At 38.9% G+C, this 22,659-nt stretch overlaps 1 protein-coding gene across 2 annotated transcripts in view; it reads right to left on the bottom strand.

Annotated features, from left to right (window-relative positions):
- DSP (desmoplakin) overlaps positions 1-22,659 on the bottom strand; it is a 42,189-nt gene that overhangs the window by 7,242 nt on the left and 12,288 nt on the right. For both annotated transcript variants that reach the window (XM_019666555.1, XM_019666556.1), the window contains exons 2-22: positions 21,692-21,794; positions 19,636-19,784; positions 18,716-18,890; positions 15,308-15,436; positions 14,331-14,381; positions 13,226-13,387; positions 12,555-12,659; positions 11,089-11,184; positions 10,637-10,762; positions 9,937-10,089; positions 8,571-8,725; positions 7,530-7,656; positions 6,553-6,754; positions 6,074-6,300; positions 5,233-5,399; positions 4,647-4,785; positions 3,898-4,091; positions 2,477-2,639; positions 1,911-1,994; positions 1,378-1,485; positions 711-809 (exon numbers count right to left, since the gene is read on the bottom strand). In XM_019666555.1, coding sequence (XP_019522100.1) covers positions 711-809; positions 1,378-1,485; positions 1,911-1,994; positions 2,477-2,639; positions 3,898-4,091; positions 4,647-4,785; positions 5,233-5,399; positions 6,074-6,300; positions 6,553-6,754; positions 7,530-7,656; positions 8,571-8,725; positions 9,937-10,089; positions 10,637-10,762; positions 11,089-11,184; positions 12,555-12,659; positions 13,226-13,387; positions 14,331-14,381; positions 15,308-15,436; positions 18,716-18,890; positions 19,636-19,784; positions 21,692-21,794 — 2,914 coding nt within the window. The remainder of the gene's footprint in view (positions 1-710; positions 810-1,377; positions 1,486-1,910; positions 1,995-2,476; positions 2,640-3,897; positions 4,092-4,646; positions 4,786-5,232; positions 5,400-6,073; positions 6,301-6,552; positions 6,755-7,529; positions 7,657-8,570; positions 8,726-9,936; positions 10,090-10,636; positions 10,763-11,088; positions 11,185-12,554; positions 12,660-13,225; positions 13,388-14,330; positions 14,382-15,307; positions 15,437-18,715; positions 18,891-19,635; positions 19,785-21,691; positions 21,795-22,659) is intronic.

Genomic DNA, 22,659 nt, shown 5'->3' with positions numbered 1-22,659 from the left:
TCACAAGACCAATGTACATCCCGTCCCAGACCAATGTACATTCTCATTTCTCTTTACAAACACATGCATACGCACACATGCACATACACACATACGCATGTGCACACACATAAAGAGTAATATAAGACAAAAACTACTTGACAAAAATTCAAAAAATCTGTATTCTCCTTATAATTCTTCTATCAACTGCTTGCATGATCTTAGCAAATGATATATCTTTGAGTTTCAGCTTCCTCATTTATAAATGAGGTAATTTCTTTCAAGATCAAAAGCTTATGATTTCATAAATCATGTTTCCTTTATTTCAAGGTATAAAGTAAGTTTCCATATAAACTTTATTCAAGTACTAGAAATGAGGAATAAATTAATCACTCCACATGACAAATTCAAATGCAGCTAATCCAGGGTGTTTATTCTTAATTTAACACAAAGAAATGAAGCTAATTCCTTGACCAAACATTAAATGAAATTACTGGTTTGGGGCAAGGTAAAGTAGCTGTAATTATGCAAATATTACCTAAATCCATTTAGAACAGTGTACTAAATGGGACTAACCCCGGGCTAATGAGCAAACTGTATTATACTAACTGTATAGAGGAAATACAGTTCACCAGTGAGTATATCCAAATTCATGTTATATAACAAGGCAGGAATAATAAGATTCTATTCCATTTTAATTTTTGATGCTCCAAGGAAATAAAGTAAATTACCTTCAGATCTTCCAAACTCTTCAGCATCTCACTCAAGAATCTGTAATAGTCTCCAGACCTTGTAAATAGTTCTATGTACCGAGCATGCATATCTGCAGCCTTGGAGAGAAGGAGTGAAAGGGGGAAAATACATATTACATTCCAAAACAATCCTATGCAAGGTGACTGATTTTGTTTTCTAAAACAATGAAATAGTAAAATTATAATTTAAAGAGTGAATTCCCTTCTTTCATGCATGCTAATGCCAAATTCTAAAAGTACAACAAAACAAAGGGCTAAGAACATCGTATTCCATCCTCATCACTCCAGGGTGTTTCCCCTAAACCATCTGACAGGTGATGTTTTCTGACATCTTTGGGAAGAAGTTGTCTTTTAAACATCTACTAAGTAAACCACTATTTAAAAGTCTCCATCACTAAACCCAGAGTTTAAGCGCAATTTCTGCAAAGACTCTAACATATAGATTCAGACTTCTACTGATAATTTCCTAAAATGCATCACATATTGATGATTCACACTACAAGGAGCATAACCACCTATTGAACCCTTTTGAGTGGAACCCTATAACAAGTGATGAGTTCAAGGACTGTAGGGAAGACAGGAAAAGGACAGAGAAAAGAGAAAGGAGGAGGGGCAGGCCCTCAGAGATATGTAACGATGTGTATACCTCTTGCATGATCACCCCAGAAGGAGACTGAACCATAGTCCTCTTGATAGGTATGTTCAGTAGAGTTTCCAGTCCTGAGGTATACGAGGCCAGCTGGAGTTCATAATCCTGAAGAATAATAAAGTTTAAGAAAAATATATCTAATGAACTTAAAAGGAGTCACTGACAGCTACAATTCCACAGTTTCAAATCATCAAGCTCTATTTCTAATGACCAACCCCAAAGGCTATCAGGTGCAGTTAATGCCCAAGCAGTTAACATTATATTATTAAACCAAGCAGTACATCTTTATAGCTAATTTTGCACAACTATCAGTCTAAAGAATGAAGACCAGACCATTCCTATAGATATTGCCAATGTGTAATGAATTTAAGTTAACGGATAACAAATTTTTATGGTTTGTTCAGGTGAGAATATATAAAATCTATCATCACTATCTTCAAGAAGTTCATAATCTTGAAATTGAATCAGAAAATAATGCAGTTAATAATATTCTTGATAAAATACCAACATGCTTTGTAAAACCAGCATACCTTAATTGAATTTGCACAAAGTTCAGCAATTTTTTGTACTTCTTCTGATTTGTCTCGTTTTCCAGAAATTTCACTATGCAAGTTCTATATAAAGAATAAAACATTTACAAATGTTAAAGTGTATAAATATTTTTAAATAAATGTTATTTCACTCTTGCACTACTGTTATTTTTTTCCCTCAGTTTATTCCTACATGTACTGACCTCATATTTTCACAGTTAAACCTTAGGAGATGAGCAAGTTTTTCTATTCAGTATAGAGAAGGAAGATCGTCAACTCTTATTATCTACCTAAGAGATTGCCTTCTAGTCAGTACTCTTTTCTGGTCCTTTCCCCTCAATTTATAACTTTACTACATACAACATTATGTCTATGTTCATAATTGCATTTCTTTGTAAATACCTCAATTGTTTTTCCTCTGGGCAATCTTTAAGCATTCACAAGTGGGCTAGTAATATTAAATATTTATCATTTCAAACCTAGGCACTGCTATGAAAACCAAAGAAAAATACAGCTTACATCCAAATAATTTCAAAACATCTATGAAATGACAACTTGGCTTATACCTTCTGCTCATTCAAAAATCGCATGACTGTGCTGGTATCTCCAAATTTCATGGATTCTAAGGCATCTTGGCGGCGTTTGGCATCATAGAGCCACTTGCAGAAAGCCTGATAGTTGTCACGGTAATTCCTCAGTTGCTTGATTTGTTTCTCCAGGTCCCATAGTCTAGGGAAAACACAGGTAAAATTATTAAAATTGTTAAAGCACTGCTTCTGTTCTCAAAGTATTTAACACAGAGTGACCGTATGATCCAGCAATTTCACTTGGTATGTACCCAAGAGAAATGAAAACATACATCCACACAAAAAGTTATGTATGTTCATAACAGCAGCATTTTTCATCATAGTAAAACATTAGAAACAACCCAAATATCCATCAACAGATGAAAGAATAAACAAAACGTGCTATAGCCATACATGGAATGTTACTCAGCCATCAAAAGAAATGGAGTACTGAAACATGTTATGCCATGTGTGAACCTTGAAAACATTACGCTAAGTGAATCAAGCCAGTCACAGACAACCATATAGTGTATGATTGCATTTGTATGAGATGTCCAGAACAGGCAAATCTACAGACGCAAAATAGGCTGGCTAGTGGGTACAGAGTTTCTTTTTTGGGGTGACGAAAATGTTCTAAATTTAGATTATGATGATGGTTACACAATTCTCAATACTAAAAACCAGTGAATTATATTGGGTTGTCGGAAAAGTCATGATGTATTTTTTCTATGTTTTTCGTTGCAAAAATGCATCATGACTTTTCTGACAATACAATATATACATTTTAAATGGGTGAATTGTATGATGTGTGACTTTTATATCAATAAAGAGATTTTTAAAAAGCACTGCTAGTAAAATGAACTTCAAACAAGATTGTGGAGATTTTTTTTAAATCCTCATTTGCAGGAAGGCATTTCTTTTGTAAAAGGTTTAATTTTCATAAACTTTTAGAGAACACTCATTCAAATCTACTTCTTCCAACAGTCATAACAAGACTTTATAGGACACAAAAGAGCTTGATCAATGGTTTCCACTATTTCCCTAAGAACCTAGATGGCACCTGGCATGGGTTGGTTCAAGCTTGGCTACTGTGAGGTATTCTCTTTCCATTTCTAACAAAGCTGTCTACAAGAAGTCCATAAAAAGAACACCTACTATGCCTAACTTATACACACAACAATCCCACTACTTTTTTTTTTTTTTTTAAGCTGAGCCATCCTGCCACCTGTTGGCAGCTCAGCAGCTGCTCAGCTTGGGCTGGGACGCGAACTACTGTTAACTCAGAGCTCAAACTCTTGAGCAAGCTCTTAACCAACTGAGCCACTCGGCTGACCCCCACTATTTTTTATAGTGATTATTTCAAGTGACATTATCTTGGGAACAACCAAATGGGAAGAAGGTATGGAAGGGGTTTGGCATACCTGTAGTCTATCTGTTTATCTATTCTTTGCCAGCGATCCGTCAGCTGTGTGACTTTTTCACTGAACTTGCCCAGATCCAGGTCATAAAGTTGATATTGCTGTGAAGTCTGGGAGTGGATCTGCTGGGCTTTCTGCAATTCTGTCTTCATGGTGGCCAACAATGATTTCTTCAAGTTCAAGTCATTTTTAATTTTCTGTCATACGGGAAAAAAAAGAGTACAAATTCATCTCATCTCCTACTTTATACTACACTGCAAGTCACCAAATATAAAAAAAGTTTATAATATTCGTATTTTAAAGTAATAACCATCAGTTCAAGAACTATATTTACTGGTTGCATTTCCCAGTATTTGTGCCGGTAATCTAGTTCCTTGTGCTACTCCATTAAAAAGGATTCAATGTACAAATTAGTTTGAGAAATGCTAAATATCACACTCCATTCCATTCCTGAATAATTATAATATATATTAATGTATTAATGGTTTTGAGAAGCCCTATAGTGAAGAAACCAGTTTAACTATGTTTCACTAAACATTCCCCAGACTAATCTCACCACAAATTCCTTCCTCACAGTTCCTGCTCACAGTCTGAAAAACAGTGTACTAGAGATTAACAATTGACATCAATGTGTGGCCAATGAAATCTGTAATCCTCAAAACTCATGAAAACTTAGTGAAACTTTGTAATTGGGAACTGAATCCTGGATTATTTCCCGCAAACTGGGCCACTGTTACATCCTTTCACATTACCTTCAGTCCACAGCGGTAAGCTTCCACTTTATCCAGATCCAGGCAAACAGTTTCCTCTTCAGTGAGTCTGGCTTCGTAAACCTTTAACATGTCTTCTGTCTGGAGAAGAGCCTGGAGTAAAGCTCTCACGGTACATAAGCTATAAAAAGCAAAAGAGGCAAATAATATTGCGGTCATTTCATTCAACTTTGGACATTGGCTCCTGCCACCATTAATGAAAGAGAACAATACTAAAGCAGATAAAATTTTATTTTGCCTAGTTTATAAGCTGCAGGAGCAATATATTTTTCCCCCCTCTATCATGCTTCAGACCACCATTTTGCATTAACTGAAGAATTCTACATTCTGGCCCTTAGAGTATACCTTAGCTGTAAGTTAAGATACATTAGATCTCAGAACAGTGAAGTTAACACCTTTGGCTAGCAGACCCTTTCTCAAAAGCACAGAAGAATGTAAGTAAGCCTCTGTGAAAAGAGAAACTGTCAGGCAAAGGCTCTGTTAAGCCATGCATAAAAAGCAAATGAAGTCTGACAAAGTGAAGCTGGAACAAAGCAAAATATGTGAGATCAGCATTAGCTGGGATTACCTGTTTAAGTAGCCATCTGTAACGCCATTGATATTTTCCAGTTTCTGAAACAGTCCAAATACCTCATTCTGTAAATAGCAGTACTTTTCTGAACCTCTGAAGTTAGCTAGCATATCTTTAAGCTGGTTGAGAACTTCAGCAATTGCTTGAGAATCATTCTGCACACTCTGTCAGAAAAGAAGGAAAGCTCTTTTAATTTAGCCGTGTGATTCTTATGATCATTTTTGTCCTTAAAATGCTCACTAAATGTAAAGGGTTCAAGAAAGAGACTGACTTGACCTTTCACTTCCTTCTTCAGGACGGCCTGGTCAGCGCTGTGTAACTGACCCTCTTACTTAGAATATATACCTTGGACATTCTGATGCAGTGCCCAGGCTTATCTGGGCAGAGATCACTGAGCTATGAGGTGAAACACCTGGGCTGTAGTCTTGGCTCTGTCAATGGCTTTGAGACTTTATGCCACCAACCAAATCTCTTAGTGTCAGTTTCCTGTCTATAAGTAAAGAGAATTCTACCTGTCTAACCCACATCATAGGTTGTTTTAGGCAGAAACCAAATTAATGTTTGTGAAAACTTCTGAAATGAACAAAGTATGATATGGCACAAAGGAAGAACCCTGTAGCCTGACTCAGCAACCCACAAAGGTGGCTTAATCCCCAGCTTGATAAAACTTCTACAAATTTGGGAGCATGGGAAAGAAAAAAAGAAATCACACCCAAATCCTGTTTTCTTGAAAATTAATAGTCTTGCCTAGAAATATTTAAACCAGAAGGTTTTTAAATTAGTTTGCAGATAAATATAAATATACCGAGAATCAGGCAAAATGTTAATGAATAGCTACCTTCAGCTCATTTATTTTCACTGTGATATGGTGAGAAGACCCTTGGTCAGCCTGAAGGATATTTTTAAGAGTCATTCTGGCCTCACAGTGCTCCATCTGCCTGCGAATCTTCTGGAGCTCGATCAGCATCCACGTTTCTTGCTTGTCATTTTCTCTGTTGGTTTCAATTACTTTATTATGGTTGACGTCTGGGCAGGAACCAAGATGAGTGATTTCAGTTGTGGTTACTGTGAAAATATGTTAGGACCACAAAAATCAGAGAATTCCTAGTTAGAAGGCTGTTAGGCCTCAAAAAAATCCATTACTCCATAAAAGTGTAGCCACGTCCTCTGATTCGATTCAGAAAACTTAGCGTAAATGACTTTTGATTTATTCTTTTTCAAAGAAATAATTCTGAAATTAGTTTTATGCCAAGTACTTTCTTTTTAAAAGAGACTGCATGTAGGGTTGATACGAAGAGAAAGGTGCTCCAGACTGACCTGTCTGGTGCTGGGGGTGGCCGGGGAGCTGGATCACTAGCGTCTGGTAGTGCTTCTGGGCATCCGTGAACTGCGACTGCATTTTCCGTTTGTCATCATCTCCGAACATCTCCGAGCCTTGGCTGTTTCTGATGAATTCTTGGTAATGTAACTCAAGGTCAGATATTGTCTTCATGTAATCTTCCTGCCGCATTGTTTTCAGCTGGAAGTAAACCAGGCAGAAGTGATTTATGGTGGCCCCCATAGTGTGACCAGGGACAAGTTTGCTGGAAAATGCCCGGTGCTAGATGGGGCTTGAGGCAACGCTCACCATAGGCCCATTAAGATACAAAAGGTCTTTGAGGGTATAGATATTGCTTCTAAGAAACATAGCAATGGGCTGTCAATTTTCTTTTCCTACAGAATTTTATTCTTCAAAAGAAATATTACTCAGAAGCCCCAAATGTAAGGCAGATCACAGCAAAGCTGCTCTGACTGAAAAGAGAAAAGTTAAGGGGAGCCAAAATCGACCCATTTCGTGCCCCTCTCCTCACTGCCACCCCAGTCATCCCAAGATGACCCCCGCACCTGGGATTCTTGGACCCCAATTTGATAACCACTGATCTTGAGTAACTAGTGCTTTGGTATTCATCTAAGAATTCTTTTACTTCTGGGACATAAACAGTCAATAATTTATAACCTAACTTTCCAGTACATCTAAGAACAGGGAGCAGGATGCAGAATATTATAGGACCACGTGCCTGCCCCACAGGTACTACTGGCTTGTCAGGTAACTGTAATTTGTTCCATAACCAGCCACATGGGAATTCCTCCCATTCTATGTCAGTCAGACCAGAACCTCTATGGCAACCTGAGCTGACTCTCTTGATGAGATACAACAGCAGCAGCTGCACCCCTAGGTCTGTCAGATAGAAGCATGCAGGGTGGGAAGTAGCCTGTGCCTCCTCCAGGCAACCTGACTGGTCCTGGGGACCTACCTTGGCAATAGTCATGGCCCTGATTTTCTCGATGTCAATCATGCAGTAGTGCCAGGAAACCAGGCTCTTCATGTTGATGTAGAGCTGGTTCCACAGAGCCAAGATGGCTTCGTAGTACTGCTCGATCCTAGTCAACACAAAAGGAAATCACACTAAGCCCAGCTCTCAAACTTTATCCCAAACAGGAAACGTGGCCACGCTTACTTGAATGCACAAAAAAACTAAAACAAGAGCTAACAGATTAAGGGCGAATGGATAATTTTCAAAACAGTCAACATTTCAAGGCATTTGGGCTAATTTATTCCCCAAAAGTACATCTCAATGATCTACATTCGTAGAAATAGTGCGAATCATTTTGATCAAAATAGACAGTACAATTTCTTTGTTGTGTGTTGTTTGCAGCACAGACTTTTTAACTGACAGAAGTCTACCACTGACTGGGTGGAACAGCAGGGAGAAAGTGGTCGGGAACACTGACGGCTGCCTGAGCTTGGAAATTAGCACATGGGGCTCATTACGAGACCTTCCCTAATCTGAAGGTGGTTGAAGATTTCCATAACTGACGGTTTCCAAGCATCTGCCATGGACCATCTGTAAAATGAATGTTCCACCTATTGATGAGCAAATATTGATATCAGGGGCATTTTATACTTGTGGCTACAGGCAAAATTACTGATTGTCTAATCAGGGAAGAACTTTGAAACAATGCTTTTAAAGTCTATAACAAGAATTATTGGGTTGTCGGAAAAGTCATGACCCATTTTTGCAATGAAAAACATAGAAAAAAATACATCATGACTTTTCTGACAACCTACTATATAGTCCAGCCTTGCTACAGTCAGACATTCTTTTTATCCTCCCATAAAAACTATAGTATCTTCAACATAAAATTGTAAGACAATGTAAGGGGACCTTCGTGAGGTTCCTCTGGGGTGTGAGGTTATCGTAAGGAACCGTGTATGTAAGTGTCTTCTAGAAGCATTTGCCCTATTTCTCCCACTGTCATTCATGTCACGGCTACAAGAAACTTCAACAACTTACTTGCCAGCGAGGTCCACGGCCAGAGGATTCGGAGGAGGAATAATCAGACTAACGGAAGGAACCAGCATGTCCACGCCTCCCGGGCCCGTCACGTACCACTTGCTGCGTTCATTGTTGTCCTTCAGGATGCACTCGTCCCCTTTGTGCACAATTTTCTGTAAGGCAAGCAACCCCATCCGTGTTGTGGCTTTAGTCATGAGTACACATTTGTATCTTTCTCCTCAACGATACAAATAGAGATGAAAACATGCAAACTGTTTGAGCTTTTTATCGTATTATTTTTTTCCTCACATGAAGGTAATCTTTACACAATCCGGCAACACTGATGCTTTAAATAATACATGTGAGCCTGAAAGGTCTGTACAATAAAGTGAATTAGGTGAAGTAGCTTTCCAAAGACAGCCTGGGGTATCCATCCATCCATAAAGTGAAGAGTACTTTTGTAAAGCAAAAACTCACCCCGTGGCTTTTCTATGTTTGTGAGTTCACGTTTTATATATTAGATTTTAGTGTGTGGGAGTCACTTGGCTCATTCATTTGGTCTCAAAATTTTTACATAAAAATAAAAGAATTCTGGTATCAGGTCCTCAGAAAAATAACTTTCTAAATTAATTCAAGCATCTAACAGCCTCCTCTTTTCTAAATTAACTCTATATAGCTTCTTAAAACGGGTATTTAAAATATGACAAGTATCTTAACTAGTAAAATGTAACAACCTTAATATTTATGTATTTCAACCTCCATTTCAACTCATACTTCTTACTTCTCTCCACAAAAGCTCTTAAAACATTTCTGCATGGTAGAATAAACTCTGTTTTATAAGATTTATCTAATCAACTAAACACATTTTATATTTCTTAAATCCTCCATAGTTTCTATAAGAAAGTAGAACTGTGGTAATAATAATAATAATTAGTAATGAATAATTACTAAAAACCCATTATTCTATATTTTTATAAATGTTTGTGTTTACCACAGAGCCTGCAGAATTGATATGGTCAATTACTACATAAAATCTGCAATGACACTCACTTTGTATCCAGCATACTGGTCACCTTCCTCATTTCTTTTATGTTCAGAAATTTAAAGAATGATCACAGTTAAATAAATTTTCATATTGGAAGTATTAAGGTTGAAAATTGAATAATTTAAAAAACGCCAAAAATATCCTGTCCAAATATTGACAACTACCATGTAATTCGAACAAAGCATTTGTTCAGCAGCTTGCTGCTTTGTATACAAAAGAAAAGACATTTCCTACGGTGCTCACTGAAACCTAGATTAAATTCTGCTCTCTTGATTGACAAAAATCTATATGTAGAGGAAGGGAAAGCTTTTGTATTGCTCTGAATTAGCGAGTACACACCTGGTCTTGTTTGTAGTCACACAGAGCCCTGAGAATAATGGGTTTATTGCTTCTGTAGTCTGGGTTACGCGGCTTCAGCTGCACAATCTTTTTGGACTTGTTCACCAAGTTCTGTACCTGACGCTTGTATTCAAGGATTTTCTCTCGTTCTTTCTGCAATTGCAAATAAAGTCATACTTTAACATAGATACTCTGTGAATTTTAGACAAGATCGTCAAACGACATTAATATAGCTACTGTGACATTACAAATGAGATACTGCTATAATTGCGTTAGCTGTAAAAAACCGCAAATTCATCTATCTTCAGGGACTATGGGAACTTTTCACAATAAGTGACTCCAAAAGCGGCACAGCCATGAATGAAGTGGGCAGGAAAGCATCACTGTGTAAAAGGACATCTATGTTGAAAAACTTGAAGTATGCTTTCCAAAGGAATTTTCATGTTAAGTAATCAGTATTCTCTCCATTTTGATTTTGAGCAATAGAAATTACTTCAGCAAAAAAGAAACTTTCAACAGTAGGTAAGCATGTAAAGAAAGTTATTTTGAGAAAAGCCATTGAAAGATGAAGAAAACGCTTGCTTGAGCTGGGCATATGCTGTTCTGTACAATAATGAAAATCTGCAGCCTGAATTGCGTCGGTGGGGGCATTTTATCTCTCCTGTGTAAGGCTGCCAAGGGCCTGGGTCTGAAATGATACCTCCAGCTCCTTGATCTGTTCCAGCAGGCGCTGCAGAGGCATGTTCTTGTCACAGGAGTACTTCTTCCTGATGGAGTCTTGAAGGCCTTTCAGGTAGGCTTCAGTTGACTGGGCCTCTTCAAAAAACTATTAAGGATGAGAGTGATCCCAGGTCCGTGAAAAGCAACTCAATGAGCAATATCATCCAGTATTTTTATTTCAAAGACTATCTTCCCTAAGAGTCTATTTGATAAGTAGCTAAAGAAAACATTACAGAAGAAAGTATATTAACTGATGTGACAAGAGACTGAGTGATTAACGACCAGGATACCAATCTATGCTCCTCTAAAATAAAAACCAATATAGAGTATTTATGCAATTTTTACACATTGTTTTCAGTGCTTTTTAAAACACATTCAAAAGATAAGGTATTAAGACCTAGAGGACAATTAAATCATCACTAAGTATAATACCTGAAAGTAGGCGGCATTTTCTTTGAGATGAACATCGATGCATTTGGTGATCTGAAGAATCCAGCTCCACTGTGTCTGAAGAGTATCCATATATGCCTGAAACGAGAAAACATCAGCTGTCTCACCACCACTCAGGCCTATAGAGGCATCCGTTCTTGGGTAGATATGTGAGCCTGAGTGAAAGCTATGAAATATTTTTTATCAAATTCCAAATCAAGCAAACTTTTCCCCAAAAGTTAAAAACAGAACTTCCCAACAGGGAACTCCTGGTACGGTAGAAATTCAAGCTTAATACCAGTTTTAACAAATAAATACCATAAGAATATTAGTCAAAGTATTCACCCAAATGGCATAACTACTGACCAATCAGAACAGACACTAGAGAGAGCCCTGGAGCAGGGTTCCTTCCTCCACTACACCAAACCCTGTTCCTGTACAGCTGCTAGATGGGAGGTCCAAGGCACCCATGAGGAGGGCCTAAGAGGCTTAAGGCAATGATTCTTACCAAATGATATAGAGCTATTTCGATATTTTAACAACCAATATGACCATACCAGTGCTACCAGCTAACCTCAGCCTTGAGAGCAGCCCCCAGATGGCCGTCTAGGGCAAAGGTCAGCAAACTACAGCCCAAAGGACACATGCAGCCCACTGCCTGCATTTATAAATAAAGTTTTATTGGAACACAGTCTCATTCATTCATTTACATATAGCTATGGTTGCTTTCAAACTACAGTGGCAGAGTTAAGTAATTTCAACAGAGACCAAATGGCCTGCAAGCCTAAAATACTTATTATTCGGTCCTTTCCAGAAAAAAAGATTATCAACCTGTGGTCTAGGGTACTGATCCCAAAATATAAAATAAACTTGTTGGTGGCTGGCCAAGTGGCTCAGTTGGTTAAGAGCGTGAGCTCTGAGCAACAGGGTCGCCGGTTCGATTCCCACACGGGACAGTAAGCTGCGCCTGAGCTGAGCTGCCGCTGAGCTGCCAACAGGTGGCAGGATGACTCAGCTGGTGAGTGCACATGCTCCTAACAAGGTTGCCTGTTTGAGATGGTGGGCTACGCCTGCCCACAACTAAAGACTGAACTCGGCACCTTGAGCTGAGCTGCTACCCAGATGGCTCAGTGGATAGAGCGCGCACTCTTAACAACAAGGCTGCTGGTTTGACTTCCGCATGGGATGGTGGCTATGCTCACCCACGACTTACTGAACACAGCACCTTGAGCTGAGTGGCACAACTGGACTTGGCGCTGAGCTAGCTGCACCCTCCACAACTAAGATTGAAGGACAACAACTTGGCTGTTCCCCTTCCCCAATTCCCCAATAAAATCTTTAAAAAATAAAAATTAAAAAATAAACTTGTCATGGCTTTATGATGGGTAAGAATCATTCATTTATATAGTCTTACTTTATGAAAAGTCTCCCTGTTTTTCCCTAATGAAAATGTAAATCAAAGAGCCTACCTCAATTTTGTCTGAAGCTGGGTGCTGACTGAGGACAAGTTGGTCACTTTCTTGTTTAAGCTTATTGAGCTCTTTTTCCTTAACTTCCAGTTGTCTCATGCGTATCTGTAAATGAAATAAAAACAAATCCTTCAGAGCAAGTCACCACTGGTCTTCCATCACTTCCACCATATTTAAAGAAAGTTGAATACAAAATTGCATTTTGGAAATAAACAATGCCAAAGAATCTTGTTATGTTTTCCTCAAGAATCATAGCATTTTAAATACTAGAAAGGATGTTTAAGACCGGAAAGGATGTTTGAAATCATCCAGTGTGTGGCTAAGGCCAGAATGATGACACGTCTTGTCCAAATTCACACAGGTAAAGTGACAGACCCACAAATGATACTGAGATTTTCTGACTCCAAGTTTTAATGCACTACTGTGCTACACACAATCTGGGATACCTGAGTGAACTAATTCTTACACTTGCTACTGTCTTCTGGGATGTTAAACAACGCATTGCCCCTCTTAAGTCCACTGAAAAGCTTACAAATGGTTTTTCACGACCATTTTAACATAGGCTGAATTACAACTGGCTGATGAAATTATCACAATGCATCCCCACCTTGTCGGCCTCCAAGGCAACAGCCTCGAGGCAGGCACCTACAAGGGACTGGGGGCAAGCTTACAGAGAAGGCCTCCTGTTTCTGAGCAATGTTGGTGTTCTTGTCACTCCAGTCATAGAGCAGCTCCTCCTCCTCGCAGTCATTGATCCACATGATCTCTCGAGACGTGGCCTGGATGATGTTCTGTAGTTGTCGCAGGTGATCCATTCTCTCAAAAGACGCTTTCTGCACAGGACATTTAGAAGCAGCATTAGGAATACAATGTGCAGATTAATGATATTCTCTGCAGATTTCACAGATACACCCACATGATCCCTTTCACCAAAAAGAGCCCAAGAATCGGTAAAATGTTAACCTTTTGTATTCACTGACCACCTGGTATGTAAAAAGGACCCATTCAAACTTGCGATGAACAAGGGAGCAATTTTCAACTCAATGAAACAGCCTAATCCAGAAGAGTCTTGATTCAGATATTGGTGTTTGTTTGGGCTCAATAATTAGTTCTAGATTATAAAGGGGAAAATGGGATTTTTAAAAAGATAAATCAAGCTTTTTCTGCCCTCTCTCACACCTCAAAAATTCAAGGTGCCATCAGTCAGTCACACACCAGACCTAATATGAAAATTATTGTGTCACTGCTAGCCATGTTATTCAAAAAGTATCACTTCCAATAAAGGAATATTGAAAAGTGAAGATAGTGTGGCACAAATAGGCAGAAGGTGGAAACATCTCTTCTTATGAATCAAGTAATTGATTCAGAGTCCATCACAAAATGGTGATAATGGTCTGGTAAACCTCTGTCTAAGGGAAACAAGCCTTATATTTGCTTATACCTCATAAAAAAAAGGCTGCAATCCACAAGTGGAAAAGCTTTATTGCTTTAACTGCAAGTATTTAACAAGTGCTATTTATGTAACCATTAACTTGCAAGTATTGTAGAACAGTACTTGGTACTGTGTTCAGGGGGGAAAAAAAAATCTCTTAAAATTCACTTCTAAAGGAAACACACCAGTAGAAATGAAATAGCATCTACAAGCCCCTAAGTATACTTCCAGGGTCATTAGTGTACCTGGAATACCTAGAAGGTGTCCTTACCCCCAGACTATGCTCCATATTTATGGAACTGAATTGAATTGAACACAGAGACTTCAGAAATAAGTCGGCTTACCAGCAGGTTTTCATACTCCTCCTCCAACTGGTAGATGGCAGATTTCTCACGCTAGAAGATGACAAACAGCAGGTAATGATTTCATTCCCTTGTGGGTCTGTATAGAAAGAGCAGCCCCTCTAAACCTCCTTTTTGTCAGGTACTAACTTCACATCCCTCAGTAGAAAGACGATTTGCTCTATGAAATCTTTTACCTACAGGGCCGTTTCCCCCAGATGGTTTGAAGGCAAACCCTCCCTGGCCTGGCAGTGCCATTTTCACAGAGTAAAGGTGTGTGATCACTGTCATTTAAAGACTAACTGATTACAAAATTGTAAAAGTCTGAAAATACAATTTAGGACTCCATAGATCTTAAGAGAAAATTGGTCAGATACTCAGGTGGACAAAAAGTAAGGTGAAAAAGAAAGCCAGAAGAAGGGAGGATAAGAGCTCTGTTCTAAGTAAAAAAAGTATAGACATCTGGGGGAAACCAAGTGCCTAAAATCAGATGAATATTTTATGCTGTAATTCTCAACCCAGCTTGAAGGCAGTCCTTTCAGCAGAGGGAAGGTTCCAGGATGAGACATAATTTCCCTCAGTAGAAATATGTGCGTTTTAATTACAACATAGAAAAGGATTCACCAAGGACATAAAACTATGATTGTCAGATTTTCTCTATTTGAAGAGATGCTCTGCTCTCTGCAGAAAACAACTACCACCCCCCAAAAAAATACTCATTTACAAACTGCACACAAATGAGTGTTTGTATGCCCTTAGCCTTTTGTTTAACTGTCCCCGCCTCGAGTGTTAACACAATCTCCAGTAGATCTATCGGATTCCACTTCCCCATTTATGAAATGGGGTTTTCAAAAATTTCCAGTCTGTTGGGAAAGAAATGCTAGACTCATGTTTCAGACAAAACTGCCTGGGATCAAGTAATTACACACAATCCTGCAGTATGCTTTTTAAAGATGCTACAGGGCAACATTTCAAAGTACCAGGTCGGCTTTAATTTTGTCCAGCTGCCAGCGATAGTCCCCGATGGCATTGTGGATGCTCCTGTGGGTGCCGATGTGCTGCTCCACCGAGGCCAGGTCCACGCCCCAGGAGATCAAGTCCATGTCCGCCTGCCGAGGGAAAGAACGTGCCCTTCATTCCGAGTCCCGTGCACCCACCTCCCCTCACCTACAGCATCAGGAGCCAAAGGGCCAAGGCACACACACCGCTTCTATTCAGGTAAAACTGAAAATGTGAATACTCACTACTGAAACCAAAGGATATTTGTCATTTCCAAATATCTAATGGGGGTTGCCAAATACTGCCCTCAACAACTTGTTTGACCCCAGCTCAAGACGGGTTGAGGAGAGAGGATGCAAAAAAGAGATCCTTGAAACCTAGATCATGTCGTCTGAAGAAAGAAGTCTACGTGTACACATGCAAGTGGCATGTATTTGTGTGTGTGTGTGTGTGTGTGTGTGTGTGTGAGTGAATAGTGTGTGTGCATACCTATATACTATACCTAACATAGAGTATGTTATAAAATACTGATAGATGTTTCTATAGTCAGTCATTTTAAAATGTGCATCAAAAACAGTTCATTAAGTTCAATCACGTACTACTTCCCAAGCTAAAATAGCTAACCTAAAAGTATTTTTCGTTGTTTTTCTTTAACTTGTTTAGATTAATGTACTGTAATCAATTACACTAATGTGATGTAATTAACAATTAATGTAATTGTTAGCATTTACTATATTACCTTTCAGGAAGCAGAACTCCCTATGGCTCATTTCAAAGAGAAATTGCTATGTATACGCAATGCCTAAATTTCAAATAATGTTGGCAACACAAATTAAGATCATGGATTTATATTAGCTTTGTAAAAATTAAATCTAACTTTCTATTTTGAGTTTCCACTACTTCAAATTTAAGAATGCCACATAATAAGAATCAAACACATTATGCCACAAATTTTGTACTGTGGCAAGTCTATTATCTCCTCTTTCTTTTGCCTGAGCTCATGTAAATTTCCAAATCACCTGTGTCATCTCTTAGACGTGTCGAAGTTAAACATTCCAGTCTGGTATTGCCGCAAGAACATAACACACATTGTTCTAAGCCACATCCATGTTCTAATATACTTGGCAAGCTTTCAGAAAGGGGAGCCATTTTAGAGTCAGACAGCTGAAATTTACCCAGGACTCTGACCCTTCTCTCCCACAGCTCATTTTGGCTTTAACAGAAACAGGTGAGTGCACTGGGAAGTTAATGAGATGACCAGGCTCCGGTTCATGCTCCTCATTACCAGCCAGGCGTATAGTATCTGACTGGTCCATCAGCAGAAACACAAATCAGGACAACAAAACAAAAACCTGGCATAGGAGATGTGTGACTGCCTGCTGATTGTACTGCTAGGGACAGCGCTCCCTTATCAGCTGGGGCCTTGCAGCTCAGTCTCCTGGGAGTGAGAGCAAGAATGCAAGCTATGCTTAGGAGACGAAGGGGAAGAGGAGAGGGGCCTGAGAGAACCCCAGAGAAAACCAGCAGTAAGTGATAAAACTGCACAGTTCTTTTGAAACCACAGGGAATGCCTGATTGAAAAACATCACTCATCAACTGCATCTGTTGGAAAATGCTCCCAACACAACAAAGGAAAACTGAGTCCATATGGTAATGCCATTTTCCAAAATTTAAAAATGTTGAGCCTTTGCTACAAAGAAATTCTTACAGAGCTACACCCAACATGAATACATAAAATGATAAATTCTGAGCTGACTTTTACATAACTGTCATGCTAAAAAGAAATTAGGGATTTGACATTTCATAATTTGGTTCAAAGGTTGTTTCACCTAACATCGTTGATCTTTAAGATGCAGTTCAAGCCCCATCAAGCCTTCCTTTGACATCTCCATTCCACAGGAACTGGGGTGCCACCCCTCCCCAACTACTACCTGAGCAGGATTTTATTACAGCTCAAACACAGCATTTAATCCCACTCTGCTCTGGAGAGAAATTTGGCATCTGGGTGTACGTATCTTGTTTTCTTCAATAATATTCATTTTCAGGGCCATGGAACATAATTTTTTGAACACTCATTTTTCTGGCATGGTACCAATATACATAAAATCCTCAAGAAATGTGTTTTCAGAGATTAGAAGGGAATTTTGCAATGTATACAAATATCAAATCACTATGTTATACACCTGAAACTGATATTATATGTCAATTGTACCTCAATTTAAAAAAAGATTAGAAGGGAATTTGAAAACATGCTAATAAGTTTTTGTATTTAGGTTTCTGGGATTATAACTTACATTTATACTCTATAAAGCCTAACTTCTATAATAGTATTATGTAGTCCTTATAATAAGTGGTTTAAAAAGTTAACTGAAGGAATGAATGTTTAGTTCCATAAGCCTCACCACTTGGCAAAGCAGACATACAAAACTTTTTAAGTAGTCAAGAAATTGTAGAACCACTCCTAAATTAGTCCAGAACAAGTAATAATGAAACCAGTGTTTCTTACAACCACAACCATATGGCACAACAAACGATCTCTCCACAACTTATCATGCTAACATATCCACCTTCTCAAGAGGAAAATAGTTCATTAGTACCAGGTTTTCATTATAAAATTCCCATCTCCATGATTATGGCATATTTCCACTGCCACCTGTTCATTATAGCACATAATTACTACGTAAAACAACAAAACAGTAATTAGCATTGGAAAATGCTTTGCAGAAACTCCAGTTCTAGGGAAAGGCTCAGCACATACTCTCGTTGCCATTACTTAACTGCACTCCCACACCAGTGACGTAATGATTGCACAACAAGACAGCTGACACTTCAGAAATATAAGGTAAGCAACCAATGAGCCCAAACCAGAATATCCAGTTTTACTGTTTCTAGCTCCTCCAAATTTGTTAACATTTTGAGCCTCCACAACGTTCTTTTTTTTTTTTTTTTTTAAGTACCTATTAGTAACACAGATGAGGTCAGTTATCACTCAAGGACAACAATAAAGTTTTTTAGCACATAAACTCCCACAACAGATTCTCCATTTTTGCACACTAAGAGCTAAAAAAGTCAAAATCTAATTAAATTACACCTGTTAAATATTACCTGAGTAATAAAATATGACTACAAAGCAATGAGGCTGATTCTGTAAGCTACACAATGGGGGGAAAAACTGTCAAGTTTCAATTCATTTCAAAATAGAAGCCCAGTTTCAAATTATATATGAGGAAAATTCCAAAATCAGCAAGTTTTTGCTGCCAGCTGAGGTCCAGAACACTCTTTGTGGCCTGACCACTAGGGCCAGCCATGCCCCTTTTCAGACCCCTGGCCTATACAGACTTGGAAGGTTTGAGAGCCAGCCGTCGTCCCTCTGGAAACTGATTACTTACCCTGTGCTGCCTCATCCACCCCAGACATTCGCTGGTGAGGCGCTTGGTGAATTCATCCCAGCCAGAGCCACTCTGACAGGTGTACCCTCCACCACCCTTGGAACTGGCCCTTCGGACTCGAGGGACACTGATGGCTTTATACAGGGCTCGCATTTGCTCCTGAAGCTGAAGCAATCTGAAAGGGAAGGAAAACCATTATACCATGGCAGGAAAACGGCCTATGAAAACATGTGCTGGGCATATGTCCTCTTTTCTGAGCCTCCTTTGTGTCAGTATAGAGGTCACAAATGTTTGTTTGAAGAATATTTTTCTTTATCACATGATCTGAATCTCGATCACACACAAAAACTTAAATATTATCATGCTCAAAGACTGAAACATCTTAGAAAGTGTCATTGGCTTTGCCTAACCTGGTAGCACCTTTTGCTTTCTCATGAGTTTCATTCACCCTGGGAATTTTGAGACCAAAATTCCAGGTACTTTGAGAGCAAATCAGACTACACATCTCTGCTTTAAACGGCATTTTCAATTCTAAAAGTCTCATTTCTGTTTCCATTAAACTTGAGCTTGACTTGATATTAGACTCTTAAACGTCAAATGCTGTGCCAAAGGCCTTTGCTATTCCCCTCAAGGGAGGTCCAGTTAACGTCTCATAACAAACTCAACTCTTCAAAATAAGCACACTCTCTTTTGGGCAAGTCTGTTCAGTTCTTCTTACGGCAGCTTTGTGATTCCACAAAAGATGAAGGTAGTGGTTTTAGTCAGTTTGTATTAGAGATACATAAAGCTGCAGAATATCAAGTAGGCGAGCCTTTCCTTGGGAATATCTGCTTCCTCCAGGGAAGACCTGAGTCGTGGGACTGAGTGTACGACATTCTTCTTCATGAGGCCTGCCTGCATTCGTGCTCCCTGGGCAATACCTTTTCTGATAAGCATCGCAGGGCTGGCCCATCTGTCGCATCTCTCTGATCAAGCTATCAGTAATTTCCATCTGGTCATTGGCTTGAGCAAAGCAGTCATCCAATTCTCTGCTCCGAGACAGCTGTATCCCATCTCCATATTTCAGTTCCTAAAAGAAAGAATTCACATGAAGGAAACAGAATACTAGGGGGGAAAGGCTTCATGTGTGTCCGTGGAAGCAAAAGCTTCTGCTGTAAACTTACATATTATGTATTTCCATTTTGCAAGTAACTGCAAAAATTTCTAACTGAAAAGTATCTTATTAATTTGATAAAGGGGGTAAAACTAGGGTGATTCGTGAACCAAAATTTGTGGACTGTATTTTAAATGTTCACCAGGCTTTTAAAAGCACATTTACAGAATGCTGACCTTTCCCTTTCTTTAATGTGTTAAATGCCTATCTTTCATATTTACACAGAACTCTCATCTAATGGGAATTTCACTGTGGTAAGAACGCTATACCGTTATGCTGGTTAAGGTCTTTTAACACAAACTGAGCTTTTCCTGCATCTTATGAGAAAAGGACTTTTCAGTTCTTCAAAAGAAAGCTGTCTAATTCTAATTCATTGTATTAGACCAACTGACTTCCTGTTTTTGATGATACACTACAGTTATGTGAGCTGTCACTTTTGGGGTAAGCTGGGTCATCAGTATGCAAGGCTGCTCTGTATTATTTTTACAACTGCTTGAGAGTCTACAATTATTTCAAAATAAAGTCGGTTTTGTTTTTTAAAAAAAGCTTTCTCTGTTCACATACAAAAGGCTGCTGCTTCAGTGCCATATATGAGCTTTCTCTAGAATTTTATAATTGTTTTCATTTGGCTTGGGCCAAGTGAGCCTGACATCATTGCACCGCAATGAATGTAAGTAAAAATAAACAGAGAACATGATGCTGTGTAAATTTGTGGAACTACATGTAGAACAGATACACAGCCACTGCACACTGTCCAGGACTGGGTGTGCACGTGTTCAGTATGAGGTCACTGGTGCCTCCTGTTCTGCTTCATGTAAAGAAATCACAGTACGGTGAGGAACACTTAGAGGAGGGTATTTCAAATCAGACTTGAAACAACCAGAACTAGAACGAAGATAGTTTGCGGAGCCCCCATATATCTTTTTACATGGATTAGAGTGAAGTTATTTTTTAAACTAGATGAAATAAACCAGAACTAGAACCCACACAACATCTAAAATTAAGAAATTGGAATAGTAACATAGTCTCCAAACAGAACACATAAATTCTCTTGATTAAAATTCCTCTTTCTATTTAATGGGGGTACTTTGTGAGGAGCCAGATTCCAGATTTAACCCGTGTATTAAGTCAGCATTGATGACAGTGGCACTCAAGTCCTTTGGTGAAGAGATACAATCCGCGAAGGGATAGAAAAGTGGCCATGGCCCCACCATTCTCTGGTCTACTTTTAGCAAACTCAGAGCAAATGTGAGCATGCCACAGTGTTTTAAAATAAAAACCTTCCACCAAAAATATCATGGAACTGATGATTTCTAAACCGGTTTCAATGAGATCCTAAGCTATCTCATTAATATCAAGAAATTTTCCTCATCTTTCAACTGCTTATTTTTCTGTATCTTCTGTTCCTCAAATAGAATTGTTCTCCCAATATGGTATTTTTTTCCTGAGAAAAAACTTATTGAATGAGTGGTGTACATCACAATCCAGTGACATAAACATGTCAGGTAATATTTCTAGGAAGAGAAAGTATTACAAAATTAATGACAACAGGTTGTTGCAATTCCAAAAGGGTGGCAATCTACAGCATAAACATTTGTTGAAAAAAACGCTGTGTGAAAACTGGTTCCCATTGTTAAACCAACATTGCAAGTAGGTTAAGGAGATGTACATTCCTCTCTAGTCTGTTTTGAAAAAGATACTCTCCAAACACTAGGAGGGCAGTGAAGGAAGGCAATGAATAAGGACGCACAGGCGAGGGCGATGAGTCTAAGCTAACCCGGAACAAATCAGTGTGGCTGATGCCTGAGAACAAGAGGGCTTACCGGCTGCACAATCAGCTCTGCGCGCATCAAACAATCAGAGCAGTTCTGCAGAAGCTCCTGGATGGTGTTCTGGTTCTGGTGCCTGGACACTGTTCCAGTTTGACTGATGAGGCAAACAAAAAGAAAGCAGACGTGACTTTTTTTTTTCCAATTCTGAAGTTTTTCAAACTTCCAGAAAAGTTGCAAACATGAGACAAAACAGTCCTGTAGACTCTTCACCCACATTCCCCAACTGTTAACATTTGCTGAGTTTACTTTATCCCCCTCTATCTGTGTGTATTTATGTATGATGTATGCATTTTTCTGAACTACTTGAGACTCATGCCCCTTTACCGCAAAATAGTTCAGCATGTATTGCCTAAGAATGAAGACATGCAATTATATAATCACAGTACCATTCTCAAAATCAGGACATTTAAAACGAATAGAATACTATTTTCCTCTCTACAGAACTTTTTCAAATTTTACTAATTAGCCCAAGGATGACCTTCACAGCAAGTTTTTTTTTCCAGGTCCAAGATCCAATCCAGAAATACTCCTTTGAGTTGTAAAAACACATTCCTAGCAGCTTATCTATCACCCTTCCTGCTTCATCCCACCAGGGTTCATAATGCCCAGCCCCCAACACCCCAAGTCCCTGGGGAATCAGACCTGGAGCATGAAGGTGTACAGGCAAATCTGGCTGAGGAAAACAGGCGGGAGGCAAGAGAAAAGCTTATGCAACACAAATATTGGATTGTCGAAAAAGGCATGACGTATTTTTTCTATGTTTTTCGTTGCAAAAATGCATCATGACTTTTCCGACAACCCTATATTTTCTGCAATCACAGTGAAAGACAATAATGGTAAAGAAATAATGGTGTGAAAGAAGTGATGTGAAATGTAAACATCTTTAATGCAAAACAAGCCACTTTTCCTTTGAAGATGGCCCTAGAATATTTTTCTCTACAATGATGCTCAGCCACATG

Source organism: Hipposideros armiger, unplaced genomic scaffold, assembly GCF_001890085.2.
Source record: "Hipposideros armiger isolate ML-2016 unplaced genomic scaffold, ASM189008v1 scaffold_474, whole genome shotgun sequence".
In the NCBI taxonomy this organism is placed as follows: domain Eukaryota; kingdom Metazoa; phylum Chordata; class Mammalia; order Chiroptera; family Hipposideridae; genus Hipposideros; species Hipposideros armiger.
The sequence above is the reverse complement of the archived record's forward strand: the minus strand, read 5'-3'. Positions and strand labels throughout refer to the sequence as shown.